This window comes from Typopeltis vanoorti, chromosome 12 (genome assembly GCF_054136105.1).
Source record: "Typopeltis vanoorti isolate ZY-2024b chromosome 12, IOZ_Tvanoo_1.0, whole genome shotgun sequence".
Lineage (NCBI taxonomy): Eukaryota > Metazoa > Arthropoda > Arachnida > Uropygi > Thelyphonidae > Typopeltis > Typopeltis vanoorti.
Window position 1 is genome coordinate 69914882 of NC_143560.1, and position 19449 is coordinate 69934330.

The following is a 19449-nucleotide window of genomic DNA, read 5'->3' on the forward strand; positions in this document are numbered from 1 at the left end:
TATTGCCAGAGGTGATTGTGAGCACCTCAACAATGAATAGGTGTAAAGAAATGTATAATAGGTATTGCATTAATGGATAGATCGGGTCTCCTGTGATGAGTCTTTTGACTTCATGGATTGCCCCGTATAAATAATAATAATATATTTTTCCATTCCTCCTTACTGTTACGCTGAGTATAAATCTTCTTACCTTAGGTGTTATAATTACATAACGCACAAATACATTACCAGAGAAAACCAAGATAAAGCCTCTTCATTAACACCACTTGACAGGTTCAGATTTCATTAATTCCACCACTTTTCCAAGAAGAATAATTAATATCACCACCATCCTTGAAAGAGAATATGAAACTTTTTATTTAGCAGTTCTTTGAATGTTGAAATAGAACATCTACTTAATATCTCATATCTCCTTTTATTTACCATTCACTTGTCAACAGTTTCACTTTTCTAGTCAAAGCATTCACCTTGCTAAAATTCCCTTTTTGGAATTCTCTGTTAATATATTCCAGCTATCAAGTTTTTTAGAAACTTCCTAAAAGAAAATTCTATGGTCTGTATTCTCAGACTTCCTTTCTCTCTCTTCTTGTTTTCTTTTGTTATCCAGGTATTGAATGCTCTCTCTGTCAGTTGTCAATCATCCATCAGCTTCCTTGGTGAGCATCCACACTTGTTCAATGTGGCAGGCAAGAAGTTGGCAATGGCTGACACTTTGTTGTCATTAGAAAAGAGAATGTCTTTATGATGAATAACAGATATCATAGTACTCTTAACAAATTGTAAATTACAATAGAGAACATTTGAAATTATTACAGCTATCAGGTAAGTATAATAAATCTCAAATAACTTACATTATTTCTTTAAACAGATATCAATTTCTTATTGGGCATATCACAAGTGTCTATTATACGTAGTTAGAAACCAAAATTAATGGAATACTAACATAGAGAAACAGTTGTAAAAAGACTCATAATTATAGATTATGACTGTTTTTACAGTATCATCACAGCTGGCCTGGTTGGCCGAGTGGATAGTGTATCCACTCTCCAGCCAAAAGGCTGCAGGTTCGAATCCCACTGTGGGCATGAATGTTTGTGATTATCTGTGGAAATACCACTGGTGGTCGGCGGTAGATGGCATTGGTGTAGTTGCGATCAGTTGGTGATTGAATAGTGGAGACGGAGATGTAGAGTAGGGGCCTTCCCTTGAGGAGCCCTTGGACTCCCTGGAGGTGTCAAATAATAATAATAAAATAAAGACAAAGCTGACCTCTTGCCATAAATTTTTGTCTTTTGCAACTCAAGTATAAAAACCAAGGGAACCACCTTTCATTATATTACAGACAATTCACTGCTTGCCTCTCTAATTTTCACCAGAAAGGCATTAAAAAAAAAAAACAGTAATTTAGATACCTAAAAATTTTAGTCTCCTTGAACAGATGATATCCCTGAAGTTGTACTGAAAACTGGATATGTAGGTAATAGGGAAACATTACAAAGGCAAGTGACTAAGGTTGTTATAGGACTCTGTAATGTGTACTGTGAGTTCAGGTTGAGGGATGCTCTCCAGAGCTTAGCAGGTAAAAGGAGAAGAGGTGATTTAGAAATAGAAGTTGGTAAGAGCAGCTTAATAGGGGAGATTTTGCATATTTCGCTTAAAAAGTAGTGGGAGAAAGAGAGGTCATTCCTGGAAACTTTTTCAAGGTCAGGAAGTGAAAACTAATGACATATGATGATTAAGGAAGTGCAGTTGTGTGGGGGAATGCTCCAGTTTTCTAATATTCATTGCTAGGTAAGTAATGTATTGTAGTCCATGAAGGCAAAAAACCTCATAGACCTTTCTTACTCCATGGGAATACAAACAGAATAACAATAACATAAAAAATTAATATTATACTGATATTATAAATTTATATTATATTTATAGTTATGTATTTATATATATTAATATTATACTACAAAAATTCTTTTTTTATATATATCATCATCAAATTCCTGACATTTATCCTCAAGGGATGTAGAGGATATGATAGTACTACATGAACATCATTACTAACTTCGTATTTACAATTTTCCTCCAAAACAATCTATTACCCTATCAAGACTACAACATTATTGGATCTTATATTTCTGACTTCTAAGGCACTTTTTACTGTATCAATCAACCTATATCTTGGTCTTCCTCTGGGTCTTTTCCAATCTCGCAGAGAACACTTCTTTTGTTAATCTTTCCTTCTCACATTCTGTTTAAGTGACCATGCCCACCTGAGATTAGCTCTGCTAACACATTCCTGGATGTTAACAATGTCAAGTTCTTTCCTAATAGCCTTGTTTTTAATATGATATTGCCACTGATGCCATCTGTTCACACTCGTAATCTTTCTCAGGACTCTCATATCTCTAGTCTTTGGTCAAATGTTTTATTTCTAACCCATCTCTCAGATCCATAAGTTAAAATTGTTTGAACACTGTCTTGTATATATTATTATTATTATTATTATTATTATTATTATTATTATTATTATTAAACAAGACCTCATGGAGTCAAAGACTCATCTGGGAGGTCCTTTTATCACACGCACATCTCATCATACCGTGTCTTAAACACACTCAAACTCCTTGCAGACACCACACTCTCAGGCAAGGCATTCCAATCATCACCACTCTGCACGAAAAAAACCTGCCTCTCACTCCCCTACTCACACCCTCTTTATACAGTTTCCAGGGATGACCTCTGGTTCTCCCCTGATCTCCTACTATTCTCTGTAGAACTTCTCCACCATTGATCTTATAACAACCCCTTACCAACTTGTAGGTCTCTATCATATCTCTCCTCTTCCTTCTCTCCACCAGACTCTGCAAATTACATCTTCTCAATCTTTCCTCATACTCAACTTTCCAGAGGTCAGAAACTACCTTAGTCAGTCGCCTTTGGACCCTTTCCAACATCTCTTCATCCTTCTGAAAACCCGGTGACCAAATCTGGGCACGATAGTCCGTGTGTGGCCTAATCAAAGCCTTATACAACGGAACAGGAATCTCCCTACTTCTACACGTCAGTGTCCTTCGCAACATTCCCAGAAGTCTTTGTGTTGTCTTCACAATTTTGGCGATGCGTCCTCTATATTTTAGATCCTTATCCACTATCAACCCCAGATCTCTTATTTCCTCTACTTCCAACAATATATTCTCACCAAGCATAAATTCTGCATCCCATCTTTGTTTTCCAAATTTTAAAACCTTACATTTTGCAACATTGAACTCACATCCCCATTTGCTTGCCCAATCACTCAATTTATTCAAGTCTTCTTGCACGGCCACAACATCTTCACTACTCTTTATGGTTCGTCCCAACTTTGCATCATCTGCAAACAACTGAATATCTTCATCTAAATCTTCGCCAATATCATTAATATACAAGTTAAATAGTAATGGCCCTAAAACAGACCCCTGAGGCACTCCACTAGTCACTTTCCTCTTCCTGGATATTGCACCCCTATACACAACTTGTTGATACCTATCAGATAGCCAGTCTCCAATCCAATGCACCAATCTAATATCCAACCCCACCAACTTATCATGAGGTACTATATCAAAAGCTTTTGCAAAATCCGAGTATATTACTGTGTAGCCTTCTCCTCTGTCCATGGAAGTAGTCACTTTATTGTAATAAGTAAGTAGATTACTAAAACATGACCTCCCTTTAGCAAATCCATGCTGTCCATCAAAGATTATACCATTGTTGTGAACCCAACTCTGGATCCTAGTTCTCACAAGCTTCTCCAACAACTTAACATCAACACCTGACACAGAGATAGGCCTATAGTTTGATGCTTGAGTTTGATCACCTCCTTTATGAAGTGGCACAATCTTAATGATGATGCCCCCCTTCCACTCTTTAGGAACTTGACCAAGTGCAAGACTTGTATTAAAAAAATATGTCAAGGCAGGTGTCAACTCTCTGGCACATTCTTTCAGAATACGCGGTGATATTTATCAAGTCCCACAGCCTTATTTATATCTAGTTTACTCAACTCCCCAAACACCTCTTGCTCACTTACAGTCAGTCTCTCCTCCCCATCATCAACTGCTCTCAATCTCTCCATGAAGTCACATTCACAAGATTGAAAGATCTTTATGAACTGCTCATTAAGTATCTCCACCACACATTCTGCAATAGCTGTCTTTATACCATTTCCTCCAATCAATGTCCTCCTTCCATAATCATTCTTTCTTTTGCTGGCTACATATCAAAAGAACTCCCTAGGATTCTTTTTGGCTTCGTTAGCTAACTGCTGTTCATACCTCTCTTTAGCTACTCTCACCAACCAAGTCACCTTCCTTGCCTGGTCTTTGTAGACCTTATGAAATTGGTTACTTTCACTTCTCTTATGCTGCCTCCACAATGCCCTTTTTCTCTGTATCGCATGCTTAATCTCTTTATTCATCCATCTCACACCTACCTTATTTAACCTTCTCACCCGTGGAATACATTTAGACATTGCATCTACTAAATAGTTTTTGAAAATCCCCCAAGCTACATTGATCTCTTTTCCAGCTAACTCCTCATTCCATGCTACACCTGCAAGCTGTCTCCTTAGCGCTTCATAATCACCCCCCTTGTAGTTCCACATATACCCTTTTTTCACAGGGGTCCTTGCACTGCTGGCAACCACCCAGGTAATCACCTCATGGTCACTTTATAGCTAATTTAGTATTTTGACTAATTTCTCTCATTCCATATAAATTTATTCAGTTGACATCCTATCATAATAGCTTTGTTGATTCTGTTGTCTATTTCCATATTTAATTTACCATCTTCACTAAAACATTGTGCCTACGTACCTGAAATGTTTACTTGTTCTATAGGTTCTTCATTCACAATGCAGTTGATATTTCCAATACTTCTGCTTGTTTTCATTGTCTTTGTCTTGCTATTGCTGACCTTCATACCAAATCCATTACAACAGTTATTCAATTTAGCCAGGGAATCTTGCAGACTTGTACTGCATTTATTTAGAAGTATAATATCATCTGCATAAAGTAAAGAGCTAAGATTAGCATCTCCAATTTTGATATCAGGTTTAATACCACTTTCCTTCATAATGTGATCCATGTAGATAATGAATAATAGAGGGGACATCCTTGTCTGACACCAGATTTAATATTAAACCATCTTCCTGTACTTCCTTCAATTCTAACTACTGACTTACTCAAATAAAGACTAAGTATTGCTTGATATAATGTACCATTGACATCACATAACTGTAGTTTTGAATAGTTTTTCTCTTGGCACCTTGTCATATGCCTTTTCTAGATCTACAAAAAGTTAAATACAGATCTTTGTTAAATTCCTATGATTTCTCAACTTTTTGTCATAAAGAAAATTTGATTCTGACAGTATCTATTTGGCCTGAATTCAGCTTGTTCTTCACCAGGCTTCTCTTCCACAATCCTTCTCAACCATTTCTCAAGTATACTTGCATAAATCTTACCAGGAACACTCAGCAGTAAAATACCTCTGTAATTCTCACATTCAGTTTTATTTCCCTTTTTATATATGGGTACTATGAGAAGTCTATTCCAGTCATCTATAAATCGCCTCTGTCCAGGCTTTCTGAACTGTGCAGTGCAGCCACTGTAAGACTTGCATACCTCCATACTTGAGCATTTCTGGTCGAATATCATCTACTCCAGCTACCTTTCCACATTTCAGGCTTTTGATGGCTTTTTCTACTTGAAGTATGGATATGTATGCCTGATTGCATGCCTGATAAGTGTTTTTTACCACTGTGCTGTCATCACTGCTTGTTTCATTTAGCAATTTTTCAAAGTAATTACTCTATACATCAAGGATATCTTTTTCTTTAGTTTTCATGTCACCTTTATCATCTCTAATTCCTTTTCCTCCATTTCCGAGCTTTTTTCAACAGCCTCTAGAATATCTTGCCACCTTCCTGATATTTATTTTCTGTGTTCTTACCAAAGTCATCCCATGACTTTTGTTTAGCTAGTTTTACACAGTGTTTAGCTTTCTTACATTTGTCCCTGTATTCTTTAAGAGTAGAAGCTAACTTATTTGCTAGGAATTTTGATATGCTTTTTTCTTTTCCTTCGCTGCCTCTTTAACTTCCTGTGTCCACCATTTAGTTCTAATTTTTCTATCCTTGAAGACAACCTCACTACATGCTTCTCTGGCTGAATCCATCAGTGTTGTCTTCAGGGCTTGCCACTGAATCTTCAAGGTTTGGTTCTTCTTCACAAACTCTTTCATTTTTGCTTGAATAATGTTTGTGTATTTTAGTCTACAGTTCACATCTGAGAGCTGCTCAACTTTTATTCATTGTAAAACTTTCTTTCTTGTTTTTCTTTTCAATATGAAATTCAATTTTATCCAACTCAAAACTAAATGGAGATCACTTCCAATTTCAAATCCTCTGTACACTGTAGTGTCCTGCACCAGTGAGAAAACATTGCATTCAACAATAACATAGTCAATGAGACTTTTCTTATTCATTGCCTCTTCTCTCCAAGTGAATTTGTGCACATTTTTATGTTGGAACATTGTGTTATTACTAACACAATGTTCCATGTTCTTAGCAGAAATCTAATTTCCTGCTCTGCTATTTAGATTCCTAACAAGGACCAACTTTTCCTTTTTCATTGTGTCAATTGCTTTCTCTAAAGCCTCAACTTCTACCTTAGTAGAACTTTCTGTGGGACCATAGGCATAAATAAGTCTCATTGTCCAGTTCCCCATTCTGATATTTGCCCAAAATGTCTGCAATTTGAACACAGACTTTTTTTAGTTGAGAAGTGTGTACATTACCACTAAGCCCAGAGGGATAATCTTGTGTAGGGGACTGCTATAGTATTTCCAGATTATTTAAAATCTTTATCTAATTTTTAGAACAATTAATTCTATTTTTTATATTAGGTGGTTGCTGCAGCCATTTTTAAAAGATACATTACAAGTACGATTGGAGATGATTTTACCATACAAAGAGAGGTGGTCTGAGGTAAGGATTAAAATATTAAGCTACTACCGTATATATGCTTTTTTTTTTTGTTTTTTTGATGAATCCAGTAATTCTGGTCCAGTATACTTTGCATACCAACTCCTGGTTGTTTGCTTACCTATTCCATCTCATACTTTCTTCTGTTAAAATAATTATATGTTCTTTGATTATCTCATGTCATTAGTCAGCTGAATGCAAGACTTGATCAAGCGTGGCAGCCAACAGTTTGTTACACAATAGTCATGATTCCGTTCTTGGAATTTTGTCCAAACACAGATTCATTGAAATTAAAACCAATTATCCCATAGAAATACATTAAAATACAGTTGGATACTTTCATCAGACTCATAAGTAGTTAGCAATAAAACAAATTTTTGCTTATTTTATGCTGATAAATTAATATTGATAGATTATTATATTCTTGCTTTAATCTTTTACCCAAGCATAAGCAAAATAGTTTGCATGTGAATTGGCTTTAGAAATAGTCCATTTGTGTATAGAGTCTGTTGACTTCACATCAATTGCCTCAGTATTCCAAAATTCGAAAATATTATGGAAAGGGTCATACTCAGACTAGTTTTCACTTTTATTGAGGTCTCATCAGTGGGAGCCAGGTGAAGGAAGGAACAAGGTTAAATCAATACAGAAGTTATGTATTTTCTATACACAAGTAAGTAAAACAGCATTTTACCATATTATTAAATACTCTAGAGAGACAGTTGTAGAAGGTTCTTCCACTGGGTTGGAAAGTATATTATATTATTGTGTGAGTGAGAGATTGTTTTTTTTTTGGTGGGGGGGGGGAGAGAAATGAATTTCATTACTTAGTGAGAGACCACTACCCTGCTTATTGGAGACCTGAGCAGCTTGAAAAAGTTCCGTATTTGGTCTGTGCAGCAGTTTCCAGATTTAAAAAAAAATAATAAATAAAAAATACAAACAAATGTATAAATTTAATAAAAATAGTGAATAGGAAAAAACATCTCCCACTCATAGTACTAATTTAATATAGATTTACAAGTATTTCATGGGTTGGAGTCACAAAAAAAAGTGAAACCACAGAGTAGGAAATAATTACCAGACATTTTAGAATGTTTTGGGAAATTTTCAAGAAAAGAGCAAAGCTAATAATAAGGTAAATAGCAGCTAGATTCTGCTAAGGACAAGGTTATTACTAGTTATTACTAACACCATATTCCAACATAAAAATGTGCACAAATTCACATGGACGGAAGACATAAGGAATAAAAAAAGTTTCATTGGCTATGTTAGTGTCGATAATGGTGTTTTCTCAATGGTTCAGGACACGAGTATACGGAGCATTTGAAATAGGAAGCAATCACCATTTAGTGTTCAGCAGGATAAAATTGAATTCATATTAAAAAGAAGGATGTGTAAGAAAGTTTTGAAATGAATCAAAGTTGAACAGCTACTTTGATTCATTATTTGAATTCATATTTGAGTCTATAGTTCAGATGTGAACTGTAGACTCAAATACACAAACATTATTGAAGAAAAACTGAAATAGTTTGAAAACAAGAACCAAACCTTTGAGATTCGGTGGCAAACCGTAAAGAAAAGTTTGATTGATTCAGCCAGAGAGGCATGGTGGGGTAATCTTCATCTTCAAGGATAGAAAAATCACAACTCCATGGTGTACTCAAGAAGTTAAAAGGCAGTCAATTAAAAGAAGAAAGTATATCAATAGTAACTGGAAAGTAAGTCACCTTGTGCTCTTAGGGAATACAGAGAAAAATGTAAGAAACCAAAGCATTGTATAAAATTACTAAATAAAAGTCATGGGAAGACTTTGGTAAGAACATTGAAAATAAATATCAGGAAAGTGGTAAAATATTCTGCAAGCTATTGAAAAAGCTTAGAAATGGAGGAAAAAGTACTGTAAAAGGAATTAAACATGATAAAGTGGACATGAAAACTGAGGAATGCAGCTGGAGTAGGTGATATTTGATCATAAATGCTAAAATATGGAGGTATAAAAGTTTTACAGTGGCTATACTGCATAATTCAGAATGTCTGATCAGTGGGTTGAATTCCATATGATTAGAGTAATTGAGTGCTCATTGTACAAGCGAATAAAGCAGCATGTGAGAATTATAGAGGAATTTTTCTACTGACTGGTCCTGGTATGATTTATGCATTCTTATATTCTTGAGAAAAATAGCTAAAAAATCACAACTCCATCATGTACTCAAGAAGTTAAAAAGGTAGTCAATTAAAAAAAGAAAGTATATCAATAGTAACTGGAAAGTAAGTCACCTTGTGCTCTTAGGGAATACAGAGAACAATGTAAGAAACCAAAGCATTGTATAAAATTACTAAATAAAAGTCATGGGAAGACTTTGGTAAGAACATTGAAAATAAATATCAGGAAAGTGGTAAAATATTCTGGAAGCTATTCAAAAAGCTTAGAAATGGAGGAATGTTTAGGAGAAACTTGGAGAAGAACAAGCTGGGTTAAAGCCAAACAGAGGTGGTCAAGACAAATAGTTGAGAAATCATGGGAATATAACAAGGATCTGTATTTAAGTTTTTAAATATATTTAAGGCATATGACAAGGCTTTCCAAGAGGAAAGCTGTTCAAAACACTCAAGTTATATGGTGTAAATGGGACATTATATCAAGCAATACATAGTCTCTATTTGAGGTATTTTAGCAATTGGAATTGTAGGAAGGTACAGGAAGATTGTTTGATATTAAATCAGGTGTGCAACTAGGATGTATGTTATCTCCACTGTTATTCATTATCTATATGGATCACATTATGAAGGAAAGTAGTATAAAACCTGATATCAAAATTGGAGATGTTAATCTCAGCTCTGTACTTTATGTGGATGATGTTATTCTTCTAAATAAATCCAGGACAAGTCTTCAGGATTCCCTGACCAAATTAAATAACTGCTATAATAAATTTGGTATGAAAATCAGTATTAAAAAGACAAAGACAGTGAAAATAGGCAGAAATATTGAAAACATAAACTGCATCCTGAATGGAGAACCTATAGAACAAGTAAAACGTTTCAGCTATTTAGGCATAATTTTTAGTGAAGATGGCAAATTAAATTTGGAAATCTTCTTCTTCTCTTCAAGGGTTAGGCATTTGCCTGTTCCAGGTTCAGTGGTCTTTCCATTTTGCAACTGATCTCCCCCCCCCCACCCCATTTGGTCTATATCTATCTACTTCTTTTGATAGAGAGAAATGGAAACAAGCTGTTTTCCATTTCTCTCTGTATTCTTTGATTTCGTAAATATCTATTTCTTTTCTGATATCTTCATTCTTATGATCCAATTTTGTACATCCTTTAATTGTTCTTAAAAATCTCATCTCTGCAGCTTGTATTTTACTTTCATCTTTCTTTTTAACAGTCTGTGTTTCTGAACCATATAGTAGGGAGTGGCCATTACTTTATAAAATTTTAGTTGAGTTTCTTTTTTCTTTTTTTTTTTTTATTGTGTTCATTTCATTTTCCACTATTTTCTGAAATTTCTTTATTTTTTCATCTGTATCTTTATCTTTTAGGTATGTTATTATGCAGCCTAAATCATTAAACTCTGTCATCTGTTCTGTTATTTTATTTTCTATAACTATTTTTGATCTTACATGATCTCATCCTTTAAATGCCATGACTTTTGTTACCTTTGTGAAATTTTTAAATTGTATTGTTGGCTTATTTTGTTTAATTCATAAACTGATTTTAAAAGTTCATCTTCATTGTCTTGTAATATTATCTGATCATCTGCATACAGCATTGTATTGATACTAGTTCTTCTGGTTAACTGGATACCTTGTTTTATTGTTGTTTTCCATATTTTAATCATCTGATCAATATATATATATACTGAATAGAGTTGAGAGAAGCTACATTCCTGTCTGACTCCCTGATTGATTTCAATCTCTTCTATTAATGGACAGCAGAATTAGCAAAGCTGGTGTGGTAAGAAGTTAATTGAATAAATTTCTCTGGAATAAGAGAGAGATTAGTCAAAACACTAAACTTGCTATATATTAGACAGTCTTCAAACCAATTTTAACTTATGAATCTGAGCACTGGGTTTTAAATAAAACTCTTGATCAAAGACTGGAGACTACAGATATGAGAGTCCTGAGAAAGATTGAGAATGAGTCCTGAGAAAGAGTCCTGAGAATGAGAAAGGGGACTAATCTTTCTCAGATGGCATCAATGGCAATATCATATTAAAAATGAGGATATTAGGAAAGAAATTGACATTGTTAGCATTCAGGAATGTGTTAGCAGAGCTAATCTCAGGTGGTATGGCCACTTAAACAGAATGTGAGAAAAAAGATTAGACGTGTTCTTTGGCAGGGGAAAGACTTGATACAGTAAAAATTGCCTTAGAAGACAGGAATATAAGATCTGATAATATTGGAATGTTGACAGATAACAGGCTAATCTGGAGGAAAATTGTTGATTGGAAGTTAGTCATGATAGTACTACATGCTGTTCATGTATTACTATCATAAGATCTTGTACACTCCCTGAGGGTATATGTCAGGAAATTGATGATGATGATATTTATATATATATATATTATGAATCATTTCAATGAACAGTAAAAAGTTATTATTGCTTAACTAATTATTGACATGTATTATTGATGTAATTGTTATTGAATTATGGTTTATACAAAATAATACTGATGTGTTAAATGCAATTTTTATTGTACAAAATTTGATATTGCAGAGGAAAATAGTATGGATTGTAAAGTTCTTTTTTTTTTGGTGGGGGGGGGGGGATAAACATATACACATAGAACCCATCTATATTCACACATTTCTGGAGTAACTGGCTATAACATCTCTAATTTAATTTTTTAATTGTTTTGATGTGATCATTTTACATAACCTCCAAATAAAAATATTTTAATGTTGTAAGGTAAGACTAGAATGTGGCTAGGAATTTAGGCACCTTGTAATCTCTTTACTTCCCAATCCATTCAGGATATCCTGGATGATCTTAGATGACATGGATTTATATTCCTCAGCAGTGCTAATTTCTTCAAATGATTATACCATTGTGTGATACATATATCATCAGTTAAATAAACCTAATAAATTTGTTTAAATTCTCATCACACAAATTGCTGGCTGAAAGTGTGTACACCATAGAACATCCTTTTCTGGACACCCTACATTAAAAATAATGAACATACATTCATTAATGAAAGTTTTTTTTTTTACTTGGTTATAAATTAAATTAAAGATACCAAGAAATTGTATTGTTTAATCCATTATCCAACTGTACGCAAAACAAAGTTTGCATGTGAAATATCTTCATGAGCAGACTTCTTCTATGTAGAGGCTAATGACTTCACATTAATTGCTTTAGTATCCGATAATGCAAAGCAGTCATTCTTTTAGCTCATATAATACATAGCATTATTGAGGTCTCATCATTTGGAGCGAGATCCATAACTGATGAAGGATTAAACAAGAATATTTCTTGGTATCTTTAATTTAATACATTCCTTGAACACATCATGCTTAATGGGTTTATGTAGAATAATCATTAACTTCCTGTATAATCCTGCAATTGTCCAGTAAATTTTTGTGCATGAAAAAATTTTAGCTTAAATTTATGTTGTTTCAGTTATTTTTATTTCATTCTGTTAGAAAATCTTATATGTTGGCTATTCATAACTATTATTTTTCAGAAAATTACAATGTATACTGAATATTAATTATAATAACTTTAACTAATATTTCCCATATTGCAGCAACGTTACATTGCCATCAGGAATCAGAGGACAATGATATGTATATGCAGACACTAACACTGAGTAAATTAGGCTGAAGAAAGGCAACAAAAGTCAGGTCTAGAGTCCTAAACAGTGCCCTTAGTGGGCTAAATTGGGTATTCTTAGCCATTGGACTGAAGATCTGAAGATGAGTGCTGCTGCTTCCAAATTCAGGGCAGTTTCATGCACCCAAATTTGTTGGAGTTTGGAAAATTTCTCCGGGCTGAGGCAGATTCCGGGATTATCCTCTCATAGTTATATTTGCTGCAGTACATAATGTAGCATTCTTCAAATGCATCTTGTGGCAGATGTCCAAAGCATGGTCAGCAAGTCCAGAGTGGCTGTAATAGTGGAAATGGATGTAGTCCATGTGGTCAAAAATTCTGATATTGACTGCCCTGCCTGTTTGGTCATAGTAGAACAGTTTGCAACTGCGAAGGACCTGATAGGTCTAGGGAATATGAAATTTACTAGACTTACCTTATAAAAGCTCATGCTTTAATAAGATTAAGTTGCACATAATATCATTATCATCATTTCCTGGTATGATGGTTCTCAACCCTATGCTGCGGGCACAAATTCGCCTGCTGTCAATTACTAAATAAAGAAAAAATAAAATTAAATCTGGAAAATATGTCTTCTCTTAGTAATAATATTTATTGAAATCATAAATGTTAACATTTATGTTATATTACAAACATTTTGTAATTCCTCTGTCTTTGAGTGCAAGTGTTACCAGTGCTAATTTTGTGCATATGCTTTATGTATTTAGTCTATTGGCAACTGTGCACTTGAGGATGTGTCTCCACTTCACTGGTGTTGTCGGCATGCTTTGACCATACATTGGTTGCTCATGTTTAAAAAATTTTTATCCCAAAATGAGTAATCCAAATAAAAAACTATGAACCTGGTCTAATACATTAAGATTTTATTACCAATCCTATCAACTTCTCTTCTGAAGTGGCCATTATTTAGGTCACAAATTTGACCAATTCTCACCTGTCGGATTTCTCAGGAGGTCCTTTTTGTATCGATCTGACTAGATCCCTTCAGTATATGTGCTATGAGATATGCCATATTCGTTGCTGTTTTGTTTGTTTTTGTGTGTTTGTGTGTGTGCGCGCGCGCGTGCATGCCTTATATATATATAGGTACATGCTCTTGTATGTACCTAGTACAGTAGGTACATACAAGACAGTGTTGAAATGCAAACACATGAAACTGTTCCTGTTCTATAAAGATTAAACTGGAGAAGAAACAGAAAAGCAGGTAAGACAACTGAAAGAACTCAATATACAGACAAGATTATCTGTCTTGTCTGCATATTGATAATATGCAGACAAGACAAGACAAAAAATTGAGCATAAACAAAAATATTAAAAGATGTGTTAAAAAAATGAACTACATCTAGAAGAAAAAGAAGTAATAAAAAATGTAAAGATCATCAAATGAAGACTCTTCACGCTCAAGCTCAGAAGAGTTTATGGACTGAAGAACCATCTCATGCTAATAAATGGAAAATAAGAGATACAATTTAAGAAAAAAAATAATAAAGTTTATTGATTCAAAGTTTTCTCAGTATGATTATCATCTACTCATATTAAATGATATGTTTTTCTTGACCACAGAAGCTATGTAAAATTGACTATTTGGGAAATGTTGATCAAGTATCTGAGAAAAACTATTTTAATACCAACTAGTTTCACCAACTTAAGCTGTTGGCATCTTCAGAGTACAGGACTGATGATAGGAACTAAAGCTAACAAAACATGTTACAGACTAGACATTAACAGAATTCTAATTATAAATTACAAACAACATTGAACGTGTGCAATACACGTGTGGTGTGTACATGATTTCACTTCTTGTTGTTTAGGAACGTTTTATAGTTGGTACTAAAATTCATTTCTTGTGTGTTTAAAGATCTAATTAGGGTCTTCCAGATCTCAGATAAGATTAAACCTTAGTTCCTATTAAGATTTTCTACAGAATGGGCGACTGTTGTGGCTTCTTTAAAAATACGAGAGTGGTAATCCTCTTCTATGTGAGGGATACAGCTTTTATCCCACTCAATCAGATGGTTGGTCCTGGAGAAATGGGAAGATAAGCCCGATATATCTTGTCTGTTGTTTTTGACATATCCGATGTGTTCTCTCCGTCTTATCTCAAGGCTTCTTGAAGTTTGGTCGATGTAACTTAAACTGCACAAGCATGGAATATTGTAAACTCCAGCATATTTAAAGAAAGGATGGAAGTCTGTTGGAGATCTTAAGAGTTTACGAATTGTTTCTTTAGGTTTAAAGGTCACTCTTATTTTATGTGGTTTGAGGAGTTTATTTTCTTTTTTTATTTTCATATAGATTATCATCTACATGAAAATAAAATAAAATAACTAGCTTCCAGATCAAGAATGATAGACATGAAATTGAAAAAACGGAAAGCAGTTGTAAAACACTTGAAAACAGTTTACAAGAATCAGGCTATATAATTGCTGCTTCACAGACTGAAAACCTCATCAGGTTCATTCAAAATCTCATAATATCAGTTTTTGTTTCTCTAAGAAACATTCTGCAGATATAAAGATATAAAAACTTTAACAGAAAGATATCCACTTCTTTCTTATTGGAACTTTGGAAGCTTTAACAGAGCTGGAGAGGTTCTTATTCTTGCATCCCCTCTTTGGGTCATTCTGTAATATCCAAAGGGATGCAGAAGGGAGAATTGTGACAATAGACTGGAAATACTGTAGATGTGTCATGTTTATGCTCCATCCAATGGAACAGTTAGATAAAAATTCTTCCAGGAATTTGAGCCATATTTATACGGTGTCCATTACATCATAGCAGCTGGAGACTGCAATTGTATTGAAAACCCCACAGGAGTGGAAAAGTGGGATATGCACAGTTAAAAACATTTCACTATTCTCCAGGCTTACACATAATCCAGTTCTAATTAAATTCTGCTGCATGGAACAAATAGAGATCAGTTCTGGACCATGGACTTCCACAAAATTTTCCGTTGATCTTTTCAGCTAAATTCCAGACCCTCTGTTCAAATTGGAAAAATGTTACTTAGAACTAGGACATGTGATTAAAATTCAAACAAGCAGTAAAACAGAATATGATTGAATTGGGGAAAGGAATAGGCTTTCCTCAAAAGAAAAAAAATGTTGAAAGACCTATATAAAAGAGAGAAGATGGTTCGTTACAAGCCAATGCAATAATATAGAATGTAGCAACATCATTAGAAACATTAACAGAGAGATAGAAATGGAAAGGCAGAAACGAGTAGAAGAAAGAAATGTTAAAATAAGAATACAACAACATTAGCAGATTGCCCTTCAGCTGCATTCTTCAATAGACAATTCACTAAATTCTGCAACGAAACGACTATCACTTAAATCTGCATTGATGGTGAAGACATATCCACACCACTCAAGACATCCTTGACTCCTTTCAAAAACACTACAAAAATCTGTTTGAAAACAATAGTCTTTCTTTCTTTCTTAATCCTCCTCATCTACCCTTTACAGTGTTGAGGTTTTTTATTCTTGCAGCCGCAACTGTCTTGAGGAAGGTGGGTGGCCCTATATCTCCTGGTGTGTTCTGTGTTTGAAGACAATAGTACTGTGGAAAATTATAACTCTTGGAGCATTAATGGCTTTCCTGTTCATATCCAAGATGGACTCGACAGACCCATTACAGCCTCTGAAGAATGCCAGACAAGAAAATCCCCAGGACCTGGTTGTCTAGGGATAGAACTTTACTGCAAGGCCTGGCATTTTATTCTTCCCATTCTAATCATGTTGTTTAATTCTTTACTCTCATCAGGACACATACCAAGTGAATTTTTAGCAAGCCATACTGTCCTCATTCCAAAACCTAATAGAGATCACACCGGAAATCAGCAACTGGAGACCTATTTCTCTAATACCGACTACAAGATATTTTTTTCCACATTATCAATAAAAGGTTCAAAGTGTGAATGAGATACATAATTAAAAGCACACAGACATACGGAGTTCCAATCCAAGCAGTAGAATTTAATCTGTTTCTGCTACATGATTCTACTCTGCTTAGTTAATACAAAAAAGCAGTCAATGGCAATGCTATCAGTAGATTTTACTCACACATTTGATAATGTCAGGCATGCATCCCTTTCTCTTTCACATCCCCCAGAAAATTGGTGTGGGTAAAAAACTGCTATCCGTTATCAAAGCAGCCTATACTAATTCAAATACCTGCCTCCTAGTTAATGGGTTCCTGTCAGACCCAGTCAAATTTCAAAAAAGAGTCAAGCAAGGTTGTCCTCTTAGTTCATTGCCCTTTGCATTGGTTCTTGAACCTTTCTTACAGGAAGTCAACAATACATGTGTTGTGTGAGGAATAACAGTTCCTTTAACTATAAAGGAAAATAAGCTATTAGCATATGCCGATGTTGTAGTGGGCACTTTGAAGAAATATGATTCCATATATATTTTTTTTGGTATTTTAGAAAAATTCAGCAAGATCAGTGGATTAACTACTAATGCAGACAAGACAAAATTAAAAGTTTTTGTAAAGTGGGATTTTGGAGGCATTCTTTTTGGAGTAATCCCTAAGAGAGAACCCCATTATACTTGAAATTCCCTTCTCTACTTACCCAATATTACCAGTTCAAGAATTTATATACAAGAACATTAAAATCTTAGACAACTGGATAATAGGGCCACTTTCCTTTTCTTCTAAAGCCATAGTACTCAAAACCATATTCTTCCCTGCTCGGTTGTACATAATTACAGACTATTATATATTACAAAAAAAAATATTATATTATATTACAAACTATTACAGACATCACAGAAGCTGAAGAAAAGCAATTATATATACTGCTCAAAACAATCAGGGGGATATTCTTGTTAAAATTATTTCATGCTAGAGTGTATAATTTGTTAAATGTGTAATAAATATCGTTTATTTAAACATTATCTCATCAATTACACCCTATCTATAAGTAAGAAATATTTATTCATGTATAAAGTACCCATTAGTTAATTATTTGCAGAAATTTATAATTATGCGATAGAAACTAAAATATCCCCTAACTGTTTTGAGCAGTGCCGTAAGCCTCTGCAATTATTTTTGGTCCAGCCGTTACTAAGAAATTAAAAAGGAATTTCTTCAACTGTCAGTGAAGCACTCAGGATTTGAACTTCTAGTCTTAAAATTCTGCTATTTAAGCAATACAGCTTCAGAAATCCATAAAATATTTCAGACCAATCACACATGTACTGACCTTCTCCTGTACTACCTGGGTTTTCATCTTCCACTATTTGGAGTAATGATTACAAAGGTCCAAAAGCCGAAATTGTTCCTGAATACTACAACATTCTTTGCATTAAAAAAGGTAAAATTTGGTATAAAGAAATCTTTAATCTCTTTCACCACAAACTTCCACAGTTGGATACTGACAACAACACTTTATTTTATAACTTATTGAAATTCAAAGGATACCCTAACAGGAGGAATCTTGCTTAGAGAATTGCATATGGTCACCTTCCAGTCGATGCCATCAAATAGAGGTACTTTAACATCAGAGATTCAATCTGTGACTTCTTTTATTGGAAATAATAGAACATGCATTCTACGGCTGTCCTGTGGCCCTGCCTATTTGGAACAGATTCTGTAATATATTGGGCATTCCATTACTTGCAACAGAACAGGTTATTTTTTTGCAGTATCCACCACCTGTCAGCAATGGGAAGAGAATTTTGATTTTTATAATTAAAGAATTGAATACCATTTATGGAATTTCGTGCTGGCTGGGGTGTCGCCCAGTTAAACAAGGCCTCCATTGTTTTCGCCAGGGAACCAGCACAAACAGCGAAAAGTCAGCTACTGGAACAAATCTGAAAACACACCCCAACTCAACATCACCAGAGTTAAAGATCGGTACTATCAACATAAGAAACCTGAATGGCAAAGAAATGGAGCTAGGTGAGGAATTAGATAAGTACCAGATCAACATAATAGGGTGACTGAAACAAAAAACACCAAAACTGGTGAGATGTTTCTGAGCAATAAATACAAAATGTTATATTCAGCAATGACAATCAAGAAAAAGGAGTAGCCATAGTATTCAACACTAAATACGAGACTAATCTTCTTGAATGACAAGGTCTCAAAATAGAGTGATGTGGACAAATATCAGAATGGGGAACTGGACAATGAGACTTATTTTTGCCTATGGTCCCACAGAAGGTTCTACTAAGGTAGAAGTTGGGGCTTTAGAAAAAGCAACTGACAGAATAAAAAATGAAAACTTGGTCCTTGTTGGGGATGTAAATAGCAGAATAGGAAATGATTGGCAGGCATACAAAAATATTTTGGGAAAATTTGGAGAAAAGAGCAAAGCTAATAATAATGGCAAATACCTGTGGGATTTCTGCTCAGGACATGGACTGGTTATTACTAATACAATATTCCAACATAAAGATATGCACAAATTCACATGAAGAGAAGATACAAGGAATAAGAAACGTCTCATTGACTATGTTATTATTGATATTGATTTTTTCTCCCTGTTTGAGGACACCAGAGTGTACAGAGGATTTGAAATTGGAAGTGATCTCCATTTAGTCTTGAGCAGGATAAAATTGAATTTCAAATTGAAAAGA

The 19449-nt window shown here is 34.4% G+C and overlaps 1 protein-coding gene across 4 annotated transcripts in view; it reads left to right on the plus strand.

Moving 5' to 3' along the window:
* Coq9 (ubiquinone biosynthesis protein COQ9, mitochondrial) overlaps positions 1-19449 on the plus strand; it is a 192355-nt gene that overhangs the window by 48838 nt on the left and 124068 nt on the right. For all 4 annotated transcript variants that reach the window (XM_090401194.1, XM_090401196.1, XM_090401195.1 and 1 more), the window contains exon 4: positions 6937-7018. In XM_090401194.1, the coding sequence (XP_090257320.1) occupies positions 6937-7018 (82 nt within the window). The remainder of the gene's footprint in view (positions 1-6936; positions 7019-19449) is intronic.